The following is a 21,689-nucleotide window of genomic DNA, read 5'->3' as shown; positions in this document are numbered from 1 at the left end:
CGAAACGCGACAGCTGTGACAGTTCGGAGAACAATTTGAACGCACTGGTCGGCGCTAATGCCAGGGCCAGCTACGAATACATTTGCAAGTGTAAGCCGCGACCGAACGAGAAGCCCTGACCAAATACCAGACGAATGGCAGCGTGGCAACGTTCTACTCTCCAGCATCGACTAACTGGAACGACTGGAAGTACCGACTGGAATCTCTCGACGATCGAATCGCGAATATGTACCACCGCGATTCGAATTCCTAGCTGGCAGGTCTGGCTGCCTGTCGATCGGCCCGATTATCCGTCGCGGTCCGTTTAGAGGAAATCCGGTCAGTCTGCGGAGATATTGTTGCTTCTGCTCTATCGATCAGTCTGACAATCAGATGATAACTGCGCGTCATGACTGACGGTTTCTGAAACGTTCGGCTGAAAAATCGGTCGATTTTTCGACGTTTCCAACGTTTAGATTCCAACGTTACATGGCGAATCAACTGTATCGTATCGTTGGACGTTGATGTCGGATTTGAATAAAAGCACGGAAAAATGTTAACGTTACGTACGCGCAAATACGCGCTACGCTCGTACGTTCCATATGCATCTCGAAATTGTAATCCCTTTTATTCTCTCAGTTTTAAACAAAGCCGCGACTGCGACAACACGTTTGCAACAAAGACAAGAAATCTCGTACTCGTACGGTTTATTGCTTCAAACATCTTGTTTCTGTTGATTATTCGACCATGTATTTATTGGTAAAATCAAAAATCCTAGAATTCTGGTTTATTCGATCTCTCTTGCGCCTATAAATTCTCGCAACGATGGGAAATATAGTTATCGTGGAGGTGTTACGAAATTGACACAACTAAGGAAACAGTTCTCAAGAAAAATTAGTAACAAGTTAGGATCAGATGCGTTAGAACTCTTGTCGACGTTAACGTCTCCGTTAAGATCTTATCTCTGCTTTAACGAGATAAAAAGACTCGAAAGCTTCTAAATCAAACTTCGTTCTTCGTTCGTATACCCGTGCCGTTACAACTCACTCGACGACTTCTCGCTATTACCACTCGCGTCTGTTTTCATACTTCGTACTCTCGCGTCTCGCTCTTATCCCGCACTTGCTGCCGACATTGTTTACCTGGTACATCCACGGTCACGCCTTTACGCCCATACTTTTCAAGTAAAGTCAAATGCCACACAACTTCGTTTAGAACCTAACGTAGCAGCAAAAATAAACGAACCCTATCGATCGACGCATTCCAGCGCAAACATATTGCAACGAGCGAAAAAGTGTGTTGCGAGTGAAAATCCGTCTAAAGGAGAAGAAGCGTATGAAATTCATAAATACCTATACGACATCCGCGTATATGTGCGCAACGAATATTAGTTTTGTGCCAAGATCCAACAACAAATGACACGAAAAAATAGTGAAAAAAGTAAGACAGCCCTGGAAACAGATGCAGAGCGGAAGAGGCGATAAGCTTCCAGCCGAGAAGACCTATCTGTCCTCGGAAGCAAAAAGTTCGTTCATTTGTCGTCCGGCGCGCCGTTCCGTGTGTCCGATTCGGGGGAGGGGGAGGGGGAGGGGGAGGGGTGGAGCGAAAGTTTCAAAAACGCAGGCTCGTAACACGTGTCCAGTGGCTCCAACTTTTTCCACGCGTGGATGACGAAGATTCTTCCCCGGTAGCCACTGATCCGAGAGTTACATTACGTTTCTCCCGCGTGAATCACATTCTACGAAGGGTAGACAATTTGATCATGAAACCGAGTTATGGCCTGTACGGCCGAGCATCTGAGAAGCTTCGGGAACCGCGAGAAAAGTAAATAGAACGTGTTTACAAAGATCCACCGAAACATGGTCACGTAGGTTCGCATATTCTTGACAGCCGCGTAGAGGACACGCCAACTCCCTCGAGTAATCGCACGTCGAGCAACTCGATTCTTTCAGAGTACGATCGATGACGAAATAATAAAATAAGCGGGAGTGAATTTTGTCTACGAAACAGAGTAACGAACAACGCTACTCGTACATCAGATTTGAAAAAGAGATTCAAGAAACTTTCGGAGGAACAGTTATTACTTCCTACTATTCGCTATTCATGCTCGCGCGAGGATTAAGTCAAGAATATTAAATCGCCGATACGAGGCAACGGTTGAAATCGTTATTCGAAATAAAATGAAAACGCTATACGCATTATCTGCGAACGCGGAAGGAATATGCGTCCGTTCGAAATCATTACCCACAAATTTATTATGAAACGCGTTCAATTTTTCTCCGCGATCTGACTAATTATTTTACATAGAATCACCCCTTAACAATATGTATCACTTGCCTGGTCTCACTTTGTATACTGTATTTTAATATACCACAAAATATTTTTGCTTTTATTCACGTTCATTTCAAAAACAAAACGTAAAAATGCTAATGAAAATAATGCTAATGTCCGAATATTTTCCTGTTACCTATCGTTAACGTACAAATCAAAGAACGTACTTGCACTACTATCTAAGTGGATCAAACAACCTACGACAGGTTCAATTTGGGTTCGCACAAATTTCTAATTGACCGACGAATTTTCAGGAAAAGGAAACGTATATAAAGGACGTTTCCTGCATAAGAAATTGGATTGACCGTAGCAGTCAGTGAATAGCAACCGCTTTCAAATCGAGCAATTTTTATATAAAGAAAACAATCAGAAATTTCTTCGAGCAACGATCATGGATGTTGAGGAGCAAATGGAACAGGATTCTGCTTCGCAGGTATTTGCTAGTTTCGCGGAGCCATTTAAGAGTTTTGGCGAGGTATTTACAAAATTAAGTTGTTAGAAAATTACGAGTTTTCAAAGATGGAAACATATAATTACCAGAGAAATTCTTTTTTTAGGCAAATTTGGGCGTAGCCACGAACCGCGATATGCAAGAGGACCAGCTATCCCGTTTCATGACCAGAGCCATGACACTACAACCATCGACAGCGCCAAAAGTCGGTAGTTTCGTAGGTTATACAGCACGGTTCAATGGAGATGCACACGACGTGGACAACTTCATCTTAAATATCACGCTGTATAAGGATATAGAGGGAATCAAAGATGAAACAGCTTTGCAAGAACTATCTCTTTTACTGGAAGGAGAAGCCGCTATATGGTGGGCCAATATGAAAAAGGATGTTCACATATGGTCCGAAGCTTTAAAACTATTACAACGAAAGTTCTCGATCAAAAGACAACCATACGAGATATACCACCAAATATTCTCCGTAAAACAGGATGATCATATTCCAACAGAAATGTTCATTAAACAAAAACGGGCTCTTTTCGACGAACTTCCTCGAACCCACTCCGAAGAAGTTCAGATCGATATGATCTATTCATTACTGAAGTCGAAAGTCCGGAAGAAAATACCAAGAGAGACGATAGTTACTTTCGATCAGCTGATCTGCGCAGCTCGTCGCGTGGAATATTCGAGATATAAAAGGAGACTGCAACGATTTGAGAGATACGGCTTTAATTCATTAATATCCGCTGGGAAACCAACAAAATTCTGCACACACTACAGAGAATTTGACGAAAGTGGGAGAAGTCGCGAAGTGGACTGTTATAAATACAAAAGTAGGCGACGTAGACGTGTCGACCGTCACAGGGAATATATCCTGCCGACACCAAACACTTCCCGTACTCCGTTAGATGATTTTAACCTCAGCTCATACCATTTATAGAATAATTTCCATAAGCATAAGCATCTCGGTAATGCTTCTGGTCAGTTGTCGACCAGTTATCAACCAGGTATCAACCAGTTTTCAATCGGTTATTAACCAGTTATCAACGAATTATCGATGTAATTAACGATCATTCGGGACTCACCGAGTCGAAATGATCTTTATTAGATTCTCAAAATCTGTCTACACGTTTCTCTGATCCGACTATGGAACGATACCAGTGATACAATACCGCCTTAACGATACGGATGCCGAAGAACCATGGGAAAAATCGAAAACGATCGGCAACAAAGGTGGCTGCCTTTGAAAGACAACGGTGCTGTGATCCGGAGAACAATTAGACGAGGAAAGGCGCAGGACGACGTAACTGCCACTGCGAGCTCTTGGCAAAGACGAGAAAGATGGGTATAAGGACCGAGGGAAATTAAATCTACTCGTTCCAGTACCCCATCTACCCTCATTACTGTGGAAAAGCGTAAAGATCCCGGTGAGACGAGAAGACATTGTTACAAGGAACGAGCAGCCAGGAAGTCCATGTTTCCTTTTTGAGAAGTTGCCTTTGGTCTGCACGTGTACCCGTGTCCCGAGTTACACGCAGCGGACACCATCGTCACCTGCGACGTGAATCGTTTCGCCAAGAAGAAAGTTATCCCTTCGCAATTTTATTTCTTGGCGTGCGACGCTTCGGTAATTATTAATCGGAAATTGAACCCAGTTGTTACCAGTGGTCCACTGTTAGAGAATTCAAAAGTTATTAAGAACGTAAACAATGTTGGCAGCGAGAATGCTTCTAGCCTCGATGACCTCTAGACAGACTTGATCGATCGTCCGGTTTAGTTACTCCGAATGTAAACCGAAATGGACTAGTTCGCATGAATTGTATTGAATTGACTATTGTATCGATCTGTTTAAATGTATCGACGAATACGATCATACTTTCAGAGTTAACGTAATTAATATAATTAACCTACTAATTAATCTATTGCGTGATCGAGACATTCACGAGACGAAGTTTGTAGATTTTTAAATTTTAGTGCGAAAGTACTTGATCTGTACTTTCATGCACCGTACTTAGAAATAATCTGATGTACTAGTTGTTTTAACATTTATTTTTAGAGTTTGTAAATGAATTCGTAAATAAATTACTCGTTTAATAGAAGAATAAATAGTATGTAATTTTTTAGTATTCCTCAATCCCTTAGCTCTTAAGCTACTATGATCTAAAAAGAACTATGATCAAGATTATGATATATCGACATAATTCTATTTGGTTTACTCAATGACATATGGTCTAGATTTATCGGTAGAGCACTCGATGCAGGTCTAATATTATTATACACTCCGAATTAAACTCATAGCTGAAAAATTTGTTACGTTTATACTTGGTACACTGATATTACTGTAATACTCAGGGATTGTACTTCCAGAATCAGTGTAATCTGATGCATCCACGAAACAGAGCTATATTTCCTAGTAGATACATATTAAACGTATGTACATCTTTCCCACAAACGTGTAAGCGGATTAAAACAAGAAGAAGTACAGAATGTCAGATAAGACTCAAGCGCATGTGAAAGTCAAAGAGCATAAGATTAATCTGTCGCTGTATCTGATTTTCGTTAGCTTCTGTGACTTATCTGGTAAAATGTAATCCAGCGTAATCGCGTCAATTGTAATCATTATCTTACACGCGTATGCAAGTACGTCCATACAAATCCCATTCGTTTAAGAAAAAAGGCAAACGATACTTTGGCGTAGCTTTCGAAATAATTCAAAATGCACAGTTTACAATTTTATAGAGAGTACTTCGCGGTATAAACGAAGAGATCCTATGAACGATCGAAACGAGAGAAAATAATTTTCAGATAAATGACATTCAAATCTGATCGAGTACGCGTAATACTTTTCGTAGCCGCTGTACGTCGTTCATCATTTCGACTTCTCGACTCGAAATAAACCCAAAATACATATCTCAATCAGAGGGAAAAACGAAATGACAAATTAAACGACGATCATGGACGTTATCAACAACAGGTATCGTCTTGACGATTGCAACACTAATTTAATTTCGGACTCGACGCTACTAGTGTTGAAGGTGGCTTGACAATTCAGAACATCCTAGTGGTGATTAGGTTTATTTGCGGGTGACCGAGAGCTATGTCCGACATCCTGAAAATCAATGGGTTCTACAGTGAGTGCAACATGATCCGGACAAGAGCAAGGTACAGGAGAGAAACGGTTAGATAGGCACAAGATTGGCCTTGCTGAAACAATAGCTTTGCCTTGACGGACGGTTGGTTACTGGAGATAATTATAGATGCCGCAATGATTTGTATTAATGGGCTACGTGTGATACTTAGCGTACGAAGCAATTCATCACTCACGATGTAGAATACGTTGCTTCATTATGTACTACGATCTATTAGCCGTACTTAACTTTGTATTAAGAATATTTCCCACCATCATTGAACAAGATACTTAAAAATTCAATGTTATCGCCACGGAATAAAGCTTATTAAATATTACGCATAACACGATTCAAAGCTTCTTCCTATGAATTCACGAATATTTAAATATATACAGAAGGAGATCCTTTAGCTCGCGACGATGTTTTAAAAATGAAACGAGTCTTTCAATATTCTAATAAATATTCATTGAATTTTGTATTCATGTATACCGAAATAATTGATCTTTTCGCGTAATTTTTCAATTAATTTTTAACTTTTCAAGTAAAAATGTATGCTATCGCAAACGACGAAATACTTTAGGAGATTATAAACACGAATTACATACGCGCATGTGTCTCTTAAGTAATAACAGCAACGGAATTTATTGCCAAACATAGCGTTATTATTCCAAAGTACCTACATATAGTTGTTGAACGTTAAACTGCAGTCTATGGTATTACGAGTAATGTACGATTTACATAGGTTGATGAAAGCATCACGTTACGTTTGTGCAACCACAATCAGTTAAGCCATGATGATAATGACGATAGCGATGGTTACGACAATAAAGTTCAAATTTAGCTGTCGCATAAAGCTATCATAAGCGTGTTGCTGTTTCGAAAGGGATCGGAATGACGATTAAACGAAAACGTCGGCAATTTATCAAAATCACGAGATCGAGAACCGAAAGAACTTTAAACTCGACGATCAAATCGAAATCAGAAAATTTTAAGATCACGTTCTCGCTGCAAACGACAAACGACGAATAAATTTTATCGATCGTCTAATTTGTGTCTGACTTTTGTTTAAGCTAACTGGCAAACGTTCGACAGAGTTTCGCTTTATTATGAAATGGAAATTAAAATGACAAATGGTTTTTTTCAAAGAATAACGCGAACAATATTTACACCGTGCGAGCATTACGTGATGCTCAAACTAATGGCGGACACCGCGCTATTTTTATTGTTAAATATAACGGTTATCCAAAGTCACTGCGAGTACGGTCAACCTGTGTGTAAACATCGGGCAAATTTGATGCTTTACCGATACGAGGCAGCGGTTGAAATCGTTATTCGAAATAAAATGAAAACGCTATACGCATTATCTGCGAACGCGGAAGGAATATGCGTCCGTTCGAAATCATTGCCCACGAATTTATTACTAAATGCGTTCAATTTTTCTCCGCGATCCCACTAATTATTCGACGAAGATGCTTATCAATTACGAGCACGTTTGCGATTTATTCGGTGTTCAGCATCGCCTATCCAAAACACCTATGGATTTTTTAATTATGGAAATAGTTCACAGCTATTATAATAACAATAGTTCGCAACAACAACAACAAAACGGAAAGTTTCGTCAGTGTTAGATGATTTCTATTAAATACATTTCTAACATTGAATATTAATAAATGTTAAATATAATAAAATAATTTCGTCGTCGCTTTGGAAAAGGAACCTGGTCGATATAGTATATTTGGTATACTGGTATAATAATTTGTATAACATATAGGGATATTTAATATACCCCTGCTTCTCAACAAAGATTGGACATGGAAACCTTGGTATATAGTGCTTCTTAGGTTATTCTGAATAACGATCTATTGTAATCGGTTTATCAGAGGCGTAAGTGGTTAATACTCCCTGTTAAACCCTTGTATTACATGATTCCTTCGGGTATCCGAAGTAATTATAATACTTCTTAAATAATAATAATAATAAATTTAAAAATTAATAATAAAATATGATAATAATAAATTTCTTTCACAAAATATCTCGATAAAATTTCAAAATGTATAAAACTTGGAAAAAGTACAGCCGGGGAATGTTAGAAGCTAGAAAAGGATTTATCTGTATTATTTGAAAACTATAGGTTGCCGTAGTTAATACACGACTGTCTATCATTTAGTCCTGGTTTTGAATATCTACAGTTTTGCTGTAATTAATGGAGTAGTATACGTATAGCATGTAACTTGAATTAAACTATACAAAGTTTATTCGTGCCCCCTTATAACAAACATATTTTTATGTATATTTTTCGTATAATTTAACTTAATATGTAGGATATAAGATATTCGTCGTGTTGTTCATATTCTTGTTAGGGAAGTGATACATTTACACTGTACATGAGAGTGTGTGTGTAAGGGTTAGAGGGCGTCAAGGTCTTAGTGGAGACAAAAGACTGTTGCCAGATGTTAGAAGAATCTAGGATAGTCGGTTGGCGACAAGCGTGCGTGCAAGACGTTCTTCAGAGTGTAATATAGATGTATAACTGTAGTGTATGAAATATAGTTAATAACTTGTATTCCCAAATCCTCGAATTTCCTTAACAATTCTCTATAATTGATCGCGGCTGTATTTCTCACAATTAATCGGTCGTCATTCCCATTATTCGGACGAGATCCTCCCAAAGGGCCCTAGTGTTCCCTTTGACATATCGTGAAGCTCGACCTAGTCGCTCTGCATAATGTACCCTGACACAAATTCAATTGTTTATGAAAAAACACTAATTATTCACGAAACAATGGTTTTTATTTCTTCTTTCTTTTAAACGAAGCTTCTACCTCCTTATCTGTGAGATTTTTCTGATCGTTATAAACTTTTCTTTTAATATTTAAACAACATATTGTTTCAAGTAAAACTTCTTTCTGATATCTACATAGCGTGAGACCGGACACGTGAGACAATAAATCGGAAATGTACAATAAAATTTTTTCATACGTCGTTTCGCTTCCGAGAAAATCGAGTTTGAACATTTGACAAGACTTTATAATTTTACATAGAATCACCCCTTAACAGGTGTATCAGTTGCCTGGTCTCACTTTGTATACTGTATTTTAATATCCCACAAAATATTTTTGGTTTATTCGCGTTTATTTCAAGAACAAAACGTACAAATGAAAATAATGCTAATGTCCGAATATTTTCCTGTTAACTGTCGTTAACGTACAAATCGAAGAACGTACTTGCACTAGTATCTAAGCGGATCGAACAACCTACAGAAGGTTCAATTAGGGTTCGCACAAATTTTTAATCGACCGACGAAGTTTCGGAGAAAGAAAACGTATATAAAGGACATTTCCTGCATAAAAAATTGGAACTATGGTAGCTGTTAGCGAAATAGCAACCACTTACAAATCGAGCAGTTCCTGTATAACAAAAGGAATCAGAAACTACTTCAAGGATGTCGAGGGAATCAACGATGAAACAGCTCTGCACGAACTATCTCTTTTACTGGAAGAGGAAGCCGCTACATGGTGCGCCGAAGTGAAAGAGGACGTTTACATATAGTTAGAAGCTTCAAGAATGTTACAAGAAACATTTTTGCCAGGAAAACCTTCGGCCTATAAAGAAACCTTACATTCGACCGTAAAAAATCGACTGTAAAAAAGGATGCGTATATTTCAACCGAAATATTTATCACGCAAAAACAAGCTCTTTTCGCCGAACTTCCTCGGCCTCACCCAAAAGAGTGCACATCGACATAATTTATTTGTTATTGAAGTCACAGATTCAGAAGAAGGTTTCCAGAAACTCGATAACTTCTTTTGACCAGCTCATCAATGCAGCTCATCGCGTCGAGCAGTCAAAAAATGATAAGCGAGTGCGGCGATTTGAAAATTACGACTTTAAAGTTACGAAGCCCACTGCGAAGTTGGAAGAAAAATGTTCCCAATGCAAAACCCAAAAATCTAAAAGAAACGGAGGAACAGAAAGGTACCGTTAAAAATGCAATTCGCAACGACATAAGTGTAGCAAAGATCGCGAGCCTGTGACAATAAACCCTGCCTATACTTCGTTACGTGTTTTTAACTCTGACAGCTACCCATTTAGTAAGTAATTTACTTCGATCGACATATAATTCTACAAATTACGAAGTACTAATTGTGTGAAATGATAAGTCAGCACATGTTCTTACAGGCAAAATATCATTATTCTACCTATATATATATGTAGACATATTGCTCTTCCTCAATTGTGTTCATTTCTTTCTTTCTTTCTTTCATATCAGATTATAATTACTTTCTAATATTTTCACTTATTCATTTCACACGACATAATTAGAAGCATTATGTTTATGTTACAAAGTATTATTTTAACGTATATTATTTTAATATTTAAATATTTAATATTTATATTTATATTTATTTAATATCTAAATAAAGAAAGTATATGAAAATGTACATATGACTAGCTTTGTGATTAGTACGTGCCGTTAAACTCCATTCTGTCAAACGATTCGATCAAAGTTTCCAAGTTTTCGAACCTTACAGACAAAATATCATTATTCTACCTATATATATATATATATATGTAGACATATTGGCCTTCCTCAATTATGTTCACGTCTGTGTTTCTTTCACATTACATTATAATTACCTCCTAATATTTACACTTATTCATTTCACACAACATAATTAGAAGCACCATATTTATGTTACAAAGTATTATTTTAAGGTATATTATTTTCTGATTATGTGCATTGTAAAAAACTATATAAAATAAATAACAGTGTGCTATAACAGATTTTGTACTAATATTTGAATAAAGAAAGTAATATGAAAATGTACATATGACTAGCTCTGTGATTAGTACGTGCCGTTAAACTCCATTCTGTCAAACGATTCGATCAAAGTTTCCAAGTTTTCGAACCTTACAGACAAAATATCATTATTCTACCTATATATATATATACCTATATATTCTACCTATATATATATATATATATTAACAATATATATATATATATATATATGTAGACATATTGCTCTTCCTCAATTGTGTTCATTTCTTTCTTTCTTTCACATCAGATTATAATTCTAATATTTACACTTATTCATTTCACACAACATAATTAGAAGCACCATATTTATGTTACAAAGTATTATTTTAAATTATATTATTTTCTAATTATGTGCATTGTAAAGCTATATAAAATAAATAACAGTGCGCGATAACAGATTTTGTACTAATATTTAAATATAGAAAATATATGAAAATGTACATATGACTATCTTTCTGTGATTAATACTGATCATTAAACTGCGTTCGGTCAAACGATTCGATCGAAGTTTCCACGTTTTCGAACCTTCAGAAATCTCTAAGTAGCTCCGTTCCTGGAATACACAGATTAACTGTGTAAATGGTTTGATCAACCAGACCTCGCGAAAGTCTATAAACACTTTTAACCAGAAACGAACTCGATGGTCTAAACCTCGTCCGCTTTAAATCGCGATATTTACAAGTAAAGCAGAAATCTGTGCTGACAATATAGGATCCTACGAAGTACATATTTAAGATTTATCTTATCCCTGTTATCCCGATGCTACAGTTTCGAAAGATACTTATATTCTTCCTTGAAATAAAACGTAATACCAGCAATAAATATTAACAAACGATCCTACAGAGATATAAATTGTGGAGTTCGATACATTCTGTAAAAAGATACATCTCGTTTGTCAAAATATAGCTGAGGTAGATAAGCTATGCTAACCCTTAATAAAATGAAATAAATTTACATAATGCGAACAATGATTAACTCCTATACAAACCTATAAAGATACGTAAGTTGCTATTTCACCTGGTTTGAGAAGCAACGACGTCGGCGGGGAAGTATCAAACCAACAAACAGCTCGTCAAACGTCCAAGCAGCCGTGCCAACGAACGACGTCCGGGGTGGAACCATTCGCTGGTAACGAACGATAAACTTTCCCCGACATAGATAGAGGAGAAAATATTTTCCATTGGTTGGCAAGCCGCCTCGATGGATCCCCGGGGACTCGTTTCCATCCTATGGAGACAGCTGGTGGTCTTGAGGAGCAAGCCAACGCCATACTGCAAACGTCGAAGAACGACCCTCGAGGCACGAAGAATTTTAGTACCGTCTCGCTGTCCAAACCTTCGCCACTTCTTCCGCTTCGTGTCCTTCTTATCCGTTCAAGACGGATTTACTGGAATTTTCAAATTTTTTAACGCGCCAATCTAACACAACGTCCAAGCAACGGGATTCATACGCTCGATTGCCGAGGTTGCTTCCCGTTTAGTTCGGCGGAATAGCCTTACCCGTGTCCATTTGCCGTTTCCATCTTCGAGCTCGAAAAACGTCTTTCAGAGTCGATAGTCCACCCAGTCCTCCGACATCATCCGGCTCGGCAAGCATCCAAAACGTTGTGAGATCCATTTCCGACTCCGTTTCGCTAATGATACTGCTAAACCAGTCTCTCCACACGACGCAGCTCGTGTTATCGAAGTATGCGCCTCCAAGTGGTAACTCGATGATTCTCGATCCCGCTTGAGAAGCGACGAACGGCCGAAGTTGGTAAGTTGGTAAGTTTTTAGGTCTTACGATGTGAATTAAATGAAACATGTCGTAAACATCGAAATGGACTTTCGGCGGAGAAGCAGCGAAACTTGACGAAATTAGTGAATTTTTGCGACTTTCTACATTGTTGTTTATGACACAAACCGTTAATTAAGTGACAATGAAGATGGTAAGTATCACGTACGTAGGATTTGTTTCGGAGTCCATGATTGATGACTAGGCCAGAGCACTTTCACACTTGTTCGCGACCACACCAATACGCGCTCTGACAAACATCGCAGACAGTCGCTGGAATTTATACCATAGCGGCACATGAGCGTAGAAACAGTCGACGGAAAATTCGAATCTGACAGAGACCTATATCATTGTGCCCTTGAATGCTAACGATTGTTTCGGTTGACAATGTCGAAACGAAACACGCAAACGAAATCGGAACAGATTGTTATTGCCGTTATTTTTAACCTTCGGCCGGAGTTACATAAAAACTTTAACTTTTAACTTCTTGTCGTAACGTTCGTCGATATAATACAACTGACTATTACGAATTCATCCTCTCGTTGCATTATTAAATCTATCTACACGTTTAAAACACCTTAAATTGGTGATCATGACGTGATCAAAAGCGAAAAAAAGGTGAACGTGTTGCGTTAAAATGACGAGTACCAACAAGGACGTAAGCACGACGGACGCCACGGACAGCGAACGACAAAACCGTGACCAGGACACGGTGCACGCCAGGCTGAGCCTCAATAATCGGCGGCGTCTCGAACGTGGTCGTTCACGTTGTCGGAGCAAGTCGAAAACGCCTTCCGCGAGTCGAAACGCATCCTCACTGACGCCACGATGTTAGCGCATCCGACACCAGACGAGCTGTTCAACCTCGTGATAGACGCGTCCGATTACGTCATAGGAGCGGTTCTGCAGCAGCGTGTGAACAACACGTGGCAGCCACTGGGATTCGTTACAAATTCCCTGACTCCCTATATTACAAAATACAGCTCATACGATCGCGAACTACTTGCCGTGGAAGGGAGAAATTACGTGATTTTTACTGACCACAAACCCTTCACGTACGCGTTTAACCAACATCTCGACAAGTGTTCGCCGCGCCAATTCCGACATGTAGATTATATCGGGCAATTCACAACCGATATCCGATATATAAAAGGCCTAAACAATAATGTGGCCGATGCTTTACCTCGCATCGAAACGATAGGGAAATCCATAAACCGCCGAATTCTCGCGGTCACATAAAAAAAAAAAGATACCAACTTACGTGAAATCGTCAATTCTGGCACATGAAAAAAGGTACGTTTGTCCGACCACGACATGAAAATATTTTGCGACGTAACGAGCAAAGTCGTTCGACCGTATGTACGCGACAACCTCTGTAAAAAGAAACAAAACACAAAATTAAAAAGAAAACAAAAACGTTACCATTGGGCTGATGTAGCGGCACAAGAAAAAGTCAACGGAAATTTATATTTAGCCTATATTATTGTGCCTTTATATACTAACGACTGTTTTGGTTTGCAAGGTCTAAAGGCAAACGAAATCGAGACAGTTTGTTATTGCCGATTCTCGTAATTCTCAGCCGGAATTACATCAGAAGGTTAACTACTGTTTGCGGTAACATCCGTCCATACAAATGTATAAACATGCTTCTCTAGGATTATTGTTATATTTATACACTATCTTTCTTTCTTTTTATCTGTTATACTACACATTTATAGGATTATACACTATCTCTTGTACTTATACTGATTTTGATACAACCGACTATTACGAATTCATCCGTTCGTTTCTTCATAAAAACGAACCTACACGTTTAATCCAGCTGATTTCGAGAACATCGGTATTGCTCTTTCCCAATGAAAATAAACGATGCATATCAAAAAGCTTTTGATCCATCAATGTTAATGGAAAAGTATCGTCCATCTGGGGGGCAATTTTACGGCGGCGATAAGTCAAAAACGTGGAGCGAGTAAGAAAATTTAATTAACACGATACAAGCTATAATTCAGGTATTGTTCGCATCGACAGAGGCCAACGTTTCATTAAATTGTCCAATTAAGTTGGAATGCGTGGAGTCGCGTAAAACAGCCAAGTAAATCGGCGTTCAGCGTTGGCCATACGCAACCAATTCGACGCTAGCCGACAGTTTGACGCGGTCGTTTCATTCGTAGCCGAAAGTATAATTGCCCGTTCGAGCGAAAGCCTCGTAAAGAGCTTCTACCGCGCGATTCGAAAAATCCAGTGCAGACAGATGTGCGGCTACTGTCATAAATGAAACGGACACGCTGGCCGATCGGTGAAACCGGGGATAACCAATCCCTTCCATTACCACTGATCTGTAAATTTGCCAGAATTTTCCAATCCAAAGTGTTGTTGTTCCAAAGAATTCGAACGTTGCTGTCGTTAACGATATCGATATTTGTTGTATAACGCGGCTTAACTTTGATAGGATCGCGAATTACAAAGAAACGCGATCGAAATTACAACTAAAAGAAAACGCGGCATCTTCGCGGCGAATTTCTGACAAAAGATTTAATTATTCAAACGCGTATTATCAAAAGACGATCTTCTTCCCTTGTTCAAAGGAATTCTTCATCGACATGGCTATGGATTACGAAATTCTTCGAAGCATTCTTAACTCCGTTGAAGTATTAGAAACTTTTTAGTGGAATTGAGTCTTAGTTGGAAGTTGTACAGCTGAAAAACATGAAACGGTTCTTGGTTTCGTTCAAGGATTCGAAATTTTCCACTCGTGCACGAAACGACTTCCGTGCTCGGACGTTCCAAATTTTCAAAAAGCTTCAAGTGCACTCGGTTACACGGCTGTTCCATTATGTTGCAAACAAAGTATCAAGGATTTCACTATATTAGAACTCACTTTAGGTACATTTTCACCAGACAACCAGCGCTGTTTACCTTTTCCACGTCACACGACTGCTCAGCCAGAGCACGAAAGAGACAATTTGAATTACAAATTCACGTTCGCTGCCAGCACTTTACTATTGTTACATGTTCGCTAAGTGACGTATATCCATAGTAATAACCCCCTAAGTGCGAGAATGCAATTGCAGTTGATGTTACAACGATTAAATGACGTGAATTAATTTCAATCAAATTTTCCTTACGAGTCACGAAGCAAAGATAATCAAATTTATCAGATCGCTGATACTCTCTAATTATATTTCTAATTATATTTCTCCGCTTAACACGTTCCCTGCGAATCTTAGTTTCGTCTCATACAACGCTATATGCCAACGAAAGATTGTCGTACAACATGCTTCTTTATGTTGCGAAACATTACATACGCGCGTAACATGGATTACTATGATATATTCCTTCATAACTTTGAGATTTTTAGTTCACGTGTCGCATTCGGGTTCACACCCATAACGAAGAATGTGAAAGTACGCGCTAAAGTACAAAGTAAAGTAAAAACGAAGAAAATAGATGGTAAAAATCGACTCTTTTTACTTCTACGACTCGTACATGTTTTCTAACATCGAAATCGACTACAAAAAGGTAAACAATACGACTATCTTCTTCATGCGTCAACGCTGAAAAGCATATTGTAAAAACGAAGAAAATAGATGGCAGACACGGACGGTCTTCTCTCTGGCGAGACTTTCAAAAACACTTGGTGAAAGCTAATTCCCTGGGATCGAGGATGCGTTTGCAGCGCGTCCTCTTCAATTTCCAGCATTGGAAACGAACGCGGAGAAAAGCGATAGAAGGAGAACACTGAACAGCCATCATTGCGCGACCCTCCCTCGTCGTAGACTCCACGATAAACAATAAAGTCGCTCTGCAAGCTGCATACTCGCGCGCAAGCTGCGACACACAGTGGCTTGGTTCGCTTGTACACATACACGTAGCGGGACAAAATTAGAGAGGCAACCGTGAGATAACTGTGCTTGTTTACGAGACCGTAAGAGCTTCGTAGGTAGTTTTAAAAATTGTGCGTACAAAGAGAGAGCACTTTTCGCTTCCTCTCGCGTGTACCGATAAATATGTACTCGTACAAACGACCGAGGTACATAATTCGCGAGAATTACGTTCACGCAACTCCCACGGCGGTCTACGTTACAACGCGAAGATTTGTTCTGGGTTCTTAAAATCTGCGTTCTTGGCCTAGATAGATCAGCTGGATGGATTAGATGCTTGCGAAGTTTCATTTGGAACATTCTGATGTACCGCTTACAGAATTTGAATCTATCGTTGCAAATATTTCGAAAAGTGGTGGCAGCAGAAGAAAATGTTTTCGGCGATGTTTAAAGAAGATCTTTTACTATTACTGCGTTATGCTATTTTACTATTAATTTATATTTCTACTTTATTTTCATACTTTATAGCTTCTCAATGAATTTTCAATTTATGCAACATACGCGTAAGAATTTTTTAATAAATTTCACGCCTTCGAAGTGTATACTCATTTTTTACTCTCGCTATACGTACGATATCTGTTATCATTTGACACTATGATCGTTAGTATCATTTTCGTGATATTGGTTCTCGACGCTTAGTATCTCGTATTTTATTAGGTTGCCCGAAAAGTATCTTTCATTCGCAAACGTGTTTTTTACAACAGTACACCTTCGTACAAACGTGAAACCAAGTCTGTGAAACATCGTGGTGTTTGTCTCAACAGAACAAAATGGATCGTAGGTAATTCGACAAAATAATATAAAACAAAAAACGTTGTGCGTCTATTATTTCCTCATAAAGCGAAAGAAACTTTTCGGACAATCTAATAGATTCGTTAACCTCTGAATAAGGATACTCAACGTTAAGTCAAGTTGCGTGAAACCTGAATACATCATAAAGCGACTGATACTAAAGTAGAAAATGAACGGATAATTGGATAATCGTAACAACGCCAGTTCGTTTAATTCGACGCTGATAATAAAGTGTTTTTCCGGATGTTCTGAATGGAAATTTGATGGCGATTGTTTAATTGCTTCGAACGTGCGATCGAAACGGAAGGATCGGAACGAAAGCACACCACAGGTGCAGAAATTGAAAGTTTAATTAAACCGAATAGATCGGTAACAAACGAAACGAAAAGAAACATTTTGTTTCCCTTCTCGTTTCGAGCTGTAGAATATAAGGTGCGGCGCGGAACGGCACGTCATTTATTTTTGCTCGCTTCCATCATATCTGTCATAAAAATATTTCTGCTGTAACTGATAGAACGTACCAAGAGAAAAACGCGTTCTCGTTCAACAATACCTGATATTTGCTCGACTGTTTCCAGTAAATTAAAACAGCTTGTACAAAGCAATAATACGAACATTATTTTATTACAATGTGTGTAATTAAACGATATAAATTCCCCTTCGTGCGTGATCCGTAATTCTATATTTACGTAGCTTTTGAACTCTCTTTGTTCAGCCGACTCTTGCCCCGATGCCATAGCGGTACGCAAGTACTGCACGAGCATAAACGTGAAATCAAATTCGTTGCTTGGTGTTTTCATATTTGTTTTTTCTACTTGTTAAACGCATAGAAAGCACGGCCGTTTGAAGTACAAAACTTGTAACTTATAAAACAATTCTCACAAAGAAAAAAATCCTCTGCGGCGTTCTATTGAATCTCCTTTGTTCGACCACTGTACACACAAACGGGACATTGTACGAGCGAAACTGCCTTTAAATTTACGATGACCATCGAACTACTTTCATATTTGCAAAAAAGAAAAAAAAAAGATATCAAAAGTTACGATCGTATATTTGCTCTGTCCACGAAGTCACGCGTACAACAAACTCGATGATATAACTGCAGGAATATCGGTGAAGAGATAGGTATACTAATTAAAGGCGAACGACCATCGAGAATACGGCGTCTTGAAACGACAGAACGAAAGAAAGGAGGAGGTTGTTCCTCCGAGAGAAGAAGTTATCGCAATAAAAATGGAGAAAAGGTACAACGAAGTAGCCTCTCTTTATGCAATTTAGCGAGACCATTCGTTCCACTCGATTCAAGTGGAAGTGTAAAGTGCTCGACCGACCGGTACACCGTCCGGTGAATAATAAATTAACGAAAGCCGGGATTATCGACGGTGCTGGATTACATCGAGTCCGCGGGATTATTGAACTTTTATCGGGAAGACACGGATAAAGAGAGGGGAGCGGCAGAGAAAAGAGAAACGAAACGGTCGGCAAGGACTAATCGTAAAACGGGCAAGAATAGGAAATGGAAGAGACTCCTTTTCGCGAAGGAGTCGCTTGGCAATTCGCCGATCCGATAAACTCAATCAGCTTACTCATCTACCTACGTGTAGCTGCGCGTCTACTAATGATCCTTAAATCCAGTCAATCTCAATCGAGCTTCTCTTGTGTCCTGATTGCAACCTGTACAGGCTCGCCAAAGCGACGACGCGACGTTCCCGACTATAATCGAACTTAGAAATTCCCGTTCCTTTCCCCCGCGATTCTTTCCATAGCGATCAGGCACGCGTCTTTCAATTCGTGCAGATTCTCTGAACGTTGATTACAAACGAGATATAAGAAAAACGTACGAAGGAAGAAGTAGCAACATACTTGCGCAATAGTATCGAGGATCGCTACCTCGTCGCAGGATATTCAATGTGAGATCTAAAAGAAGAAAAAATAACTTAGCGGTACGCGACTTTCAAAGCGATTTGTGTGACAGCGTGCGAGTACAATTTAGCGATTGAAATTCGATGCGATCTGCTCCAGGGTTTGAACAACTATGTCTAAGTGTCTCTAGAGTTTGTCGTCCTCCATCCTTTTCCACGAGGATAGAATGCACCAAATTCCTAGCCGGAGAAGTGGCTGAGCGCTGACAGACGAAGAATTAGTTAACTTCTTAAACATTGGCGACGACCGGGAAAACATCACCCTGAGGATGTTGGCGCGGAGCACAGGTCATCCGAGTTAGAGAAAGCTCAAGGTAATGACGCACCGCTAAGTTCGACATTCCAAGGGTTTGCGATACGTCAATTGCAATTGAGGTGCCAGACGAAACTTCGACTATTCCGTTAATTCTACAAATTAACCCTTTGCATTCCCCTTTGCTGACCCGCCCGAGGGAACATCGTAAATCCAACAAACAACTCGGATGTCTTCTCCAAAGGGACACAACGATTACATAATATAATAAATAATAATTTAAAAAATGACATAATAATAACAAATATAAAATGTACGATCGATCTTTTCAAAGTTATTTCCATATTAAATGGAAGTTTCTTGTTACTTCTAGAATATTTTTAGCCGTGTCCACGTTATTTCGTATCTTGACATTTTGTTATACATTTTATACAGACGAGGGGGCAGAAACAAGTGTAAAAGTTTCATTGAAATTGTTTTAAATTTAGATGATAATTTTGACGGAGAAAAGTCGTTAAAGCGCACGTTGTTACCTTCCTTTAACGTAAACTTGATCAGGCGTGATTTTCATGATTCTCATGAATCAGACTACAACGTTCTATAAATATAAAATCGCGCCAGACGAATGCAACGGTCCAGTTAATTGGATAAGAGTATCGCCAAGCTTTCGTTTACGATACAACGTGATACGCTTCATGAAAATACGGCAACGTGCAATTGATCCAATGCTCGTCAGATCGCTCGAATAAGCAATTATTCAATCACGCGGGCAGAATGGGCGCGATCCACGGCAGACAGAATTAACTGGAAAACGTTAAAGTTAAAGCGCGCGAACGATGGAAATCGATAGGGATCGTTCAATTTCCGGCGGGAAGTCGATTTCATGAAAATCCAGTTTCGTGTCGTTTATCGATATAAAAATCCTTCGGTTGCTGGACACTCTGGACAACGAAGCAGAAAATGGAAGAAAAACGAGACCTGAAACGCTAACAAGAAGCGGCAAAGGACCGTGTCAAATTATTCTGGATCAACACCAGCGTAGTTTTTTGTACAGTGAAAATGTCGCGGAGAAATTTTCCCTTCGTTACAACCACGGCCAGCGCCTCTAAAAAATTAACGAGAAATAATTCCACCCGGGAACAACCGTGTTTTTCGTGTACAAAAGTGCTCTAAATAATAGTTTCACCGGATGATGTCGTGCACAAGCTGGTAAGCTACTTTAATTTTTACGCCATTCAGGCTACTATGCCGTTAATTAAAAGCACGCTCGAAATACAAATTTCGTAATTATATATTTAACAGGTCGTTTCTTTTATCATGAACGTATGCGTAAAGTGAACAAAAAAATACCGCTTTATTAGTTCGTTAAATTATTTCCAATTAAATCGACCATTACTGACGCCGATCGTAATAAAATAATACATTTCTCTTACAACGAACGTACAGTAGAACTTCGTTTATCGAAACGAAGTTTTAATTAATGCCCGTTTAACCGGACCTTCACTGGCTGAATTTATTTGTCCGATCGTGAGCTCGTATCATGCGAACGAAAAATAACAAATAATAGAGAAACTTAATGGACTAAAATTACATAAACTGTTTGCCCTTCGGCAAGTTTCCGACAAATCGAGTTCTGTCGCAGCTTCGAATTTTCTTTGAACGCCATTGACGATTTTTTAAATCTTTGGCGATCGTTCAAAGACCTTCAAATACGAAACGAACGGCAAGCGTGAACAATTAAAACCTGTTTCACTGAGAGCTTAGAAGCTTTCGTCAAGGCAGAACGTCACTGACGGCCGCTGATATGAACAATTTATTGTCCGGCTATCAGCGCGTGGTTTGTCACAGACGTACATACACGAGGATACTGTCAGGATAGAGCAACGTATATAAGATGATGGGTTAGAAGCTTAAGTGGGATGACCAAGCAGCTGTATAGGTATGCTACGTCACCGTTTGTAATACTGCCTCTAGCAGAACGTTACAAATCCCATAAACGTCACACGAGCTACGACGTAGTCAACGGAGAAGAGACGTTCTAATTTTCGGCAGGAATCGACCGACGCCCACACCGTTGTTTGCGTCGGGACGGTGCTTCGGCCACGGACAATCCGTCCCGGAATTGAATGTGCCTGAATTCGAATTACACGCTGAATCGTCCTGATTAACGTTCCTTAAGCGACGGTTCGCCGTACAAACCCGGTTCAATGACGAACACTAATATCCCGGACGACGATTGTGTTGAACACCGAGGCAGATTCCAATACGACTCGCGCTTGGCGATATCCTACGCGGATATACTGCAAACTGTTTGATTCACGCGCGATATGTTTACGCGTTCTCCAGGAATATTGATGCGG

At 39.2% G+C, this 21,689-nt stretch overlaps 2 protein-coding genes across 2 annotated transcripts in view; one reads left to right on the top strand and one right to left on the bottom strand.

Annotated features, from left to right (window-relative positions):
• The window catches only part of LOC117153916 (TWiK family of potassium channels protein 18), a 292,636-nt gene that overhangs the window by 236,027 nt on the left and 34,920 nt on the right, over nucleotides 1-21,689 (bottom strand). The gene's annotated exons all lie outside the window — the stretch shown is intronic.
• On the top strand, nucleotides 2,885-3,734 carry LOC117153933 (activity-regulated cytoskeleton associated protein 2). Its single transcript, XM_033328451.2, has one exon. The coding sequence runs from the start codon at nucleotides 2,898-2,900 to the stop codon at nucleotides 3,696-3,698; it is 801 nt and encodes a 266-aa protein (XP_033184342.2). The 5' UTR covers nucleotides 2,885-2,897; the 3' UTR covers nucleotides 3,699-3,734.

Source organism: Bombus vancouverensis, chromosome 3 (assembly GCF_051014615.1).
Source record: "Bombus vancouverensis nearcticus chromosome 3, iyBomVanc1_principal, whole genome shotgun sequence".
NCBI classification, from domain to species: domain Eukaryota; kingdom Metazoa; phylum Arthropoda; class Insecta; order Hymenoptera; family Apidae; genus Bombus; species Bombus vancouverensis.
The sequence above is the reverse complement of the archived record's forward strand: the minus strand, read 5'-3'. Positions and strand labels throughout refer to the sequence as shown.

What these genes read in the sequence shown, in the direction of transcription:
- LOC117153933 (XM_033328451.2), top strand. Translation starts at nt 2,898, where the DNA reads ATGCAAGAGGACCAGCTATCCCGTTTCATGACCAGAGCCATGACACTA.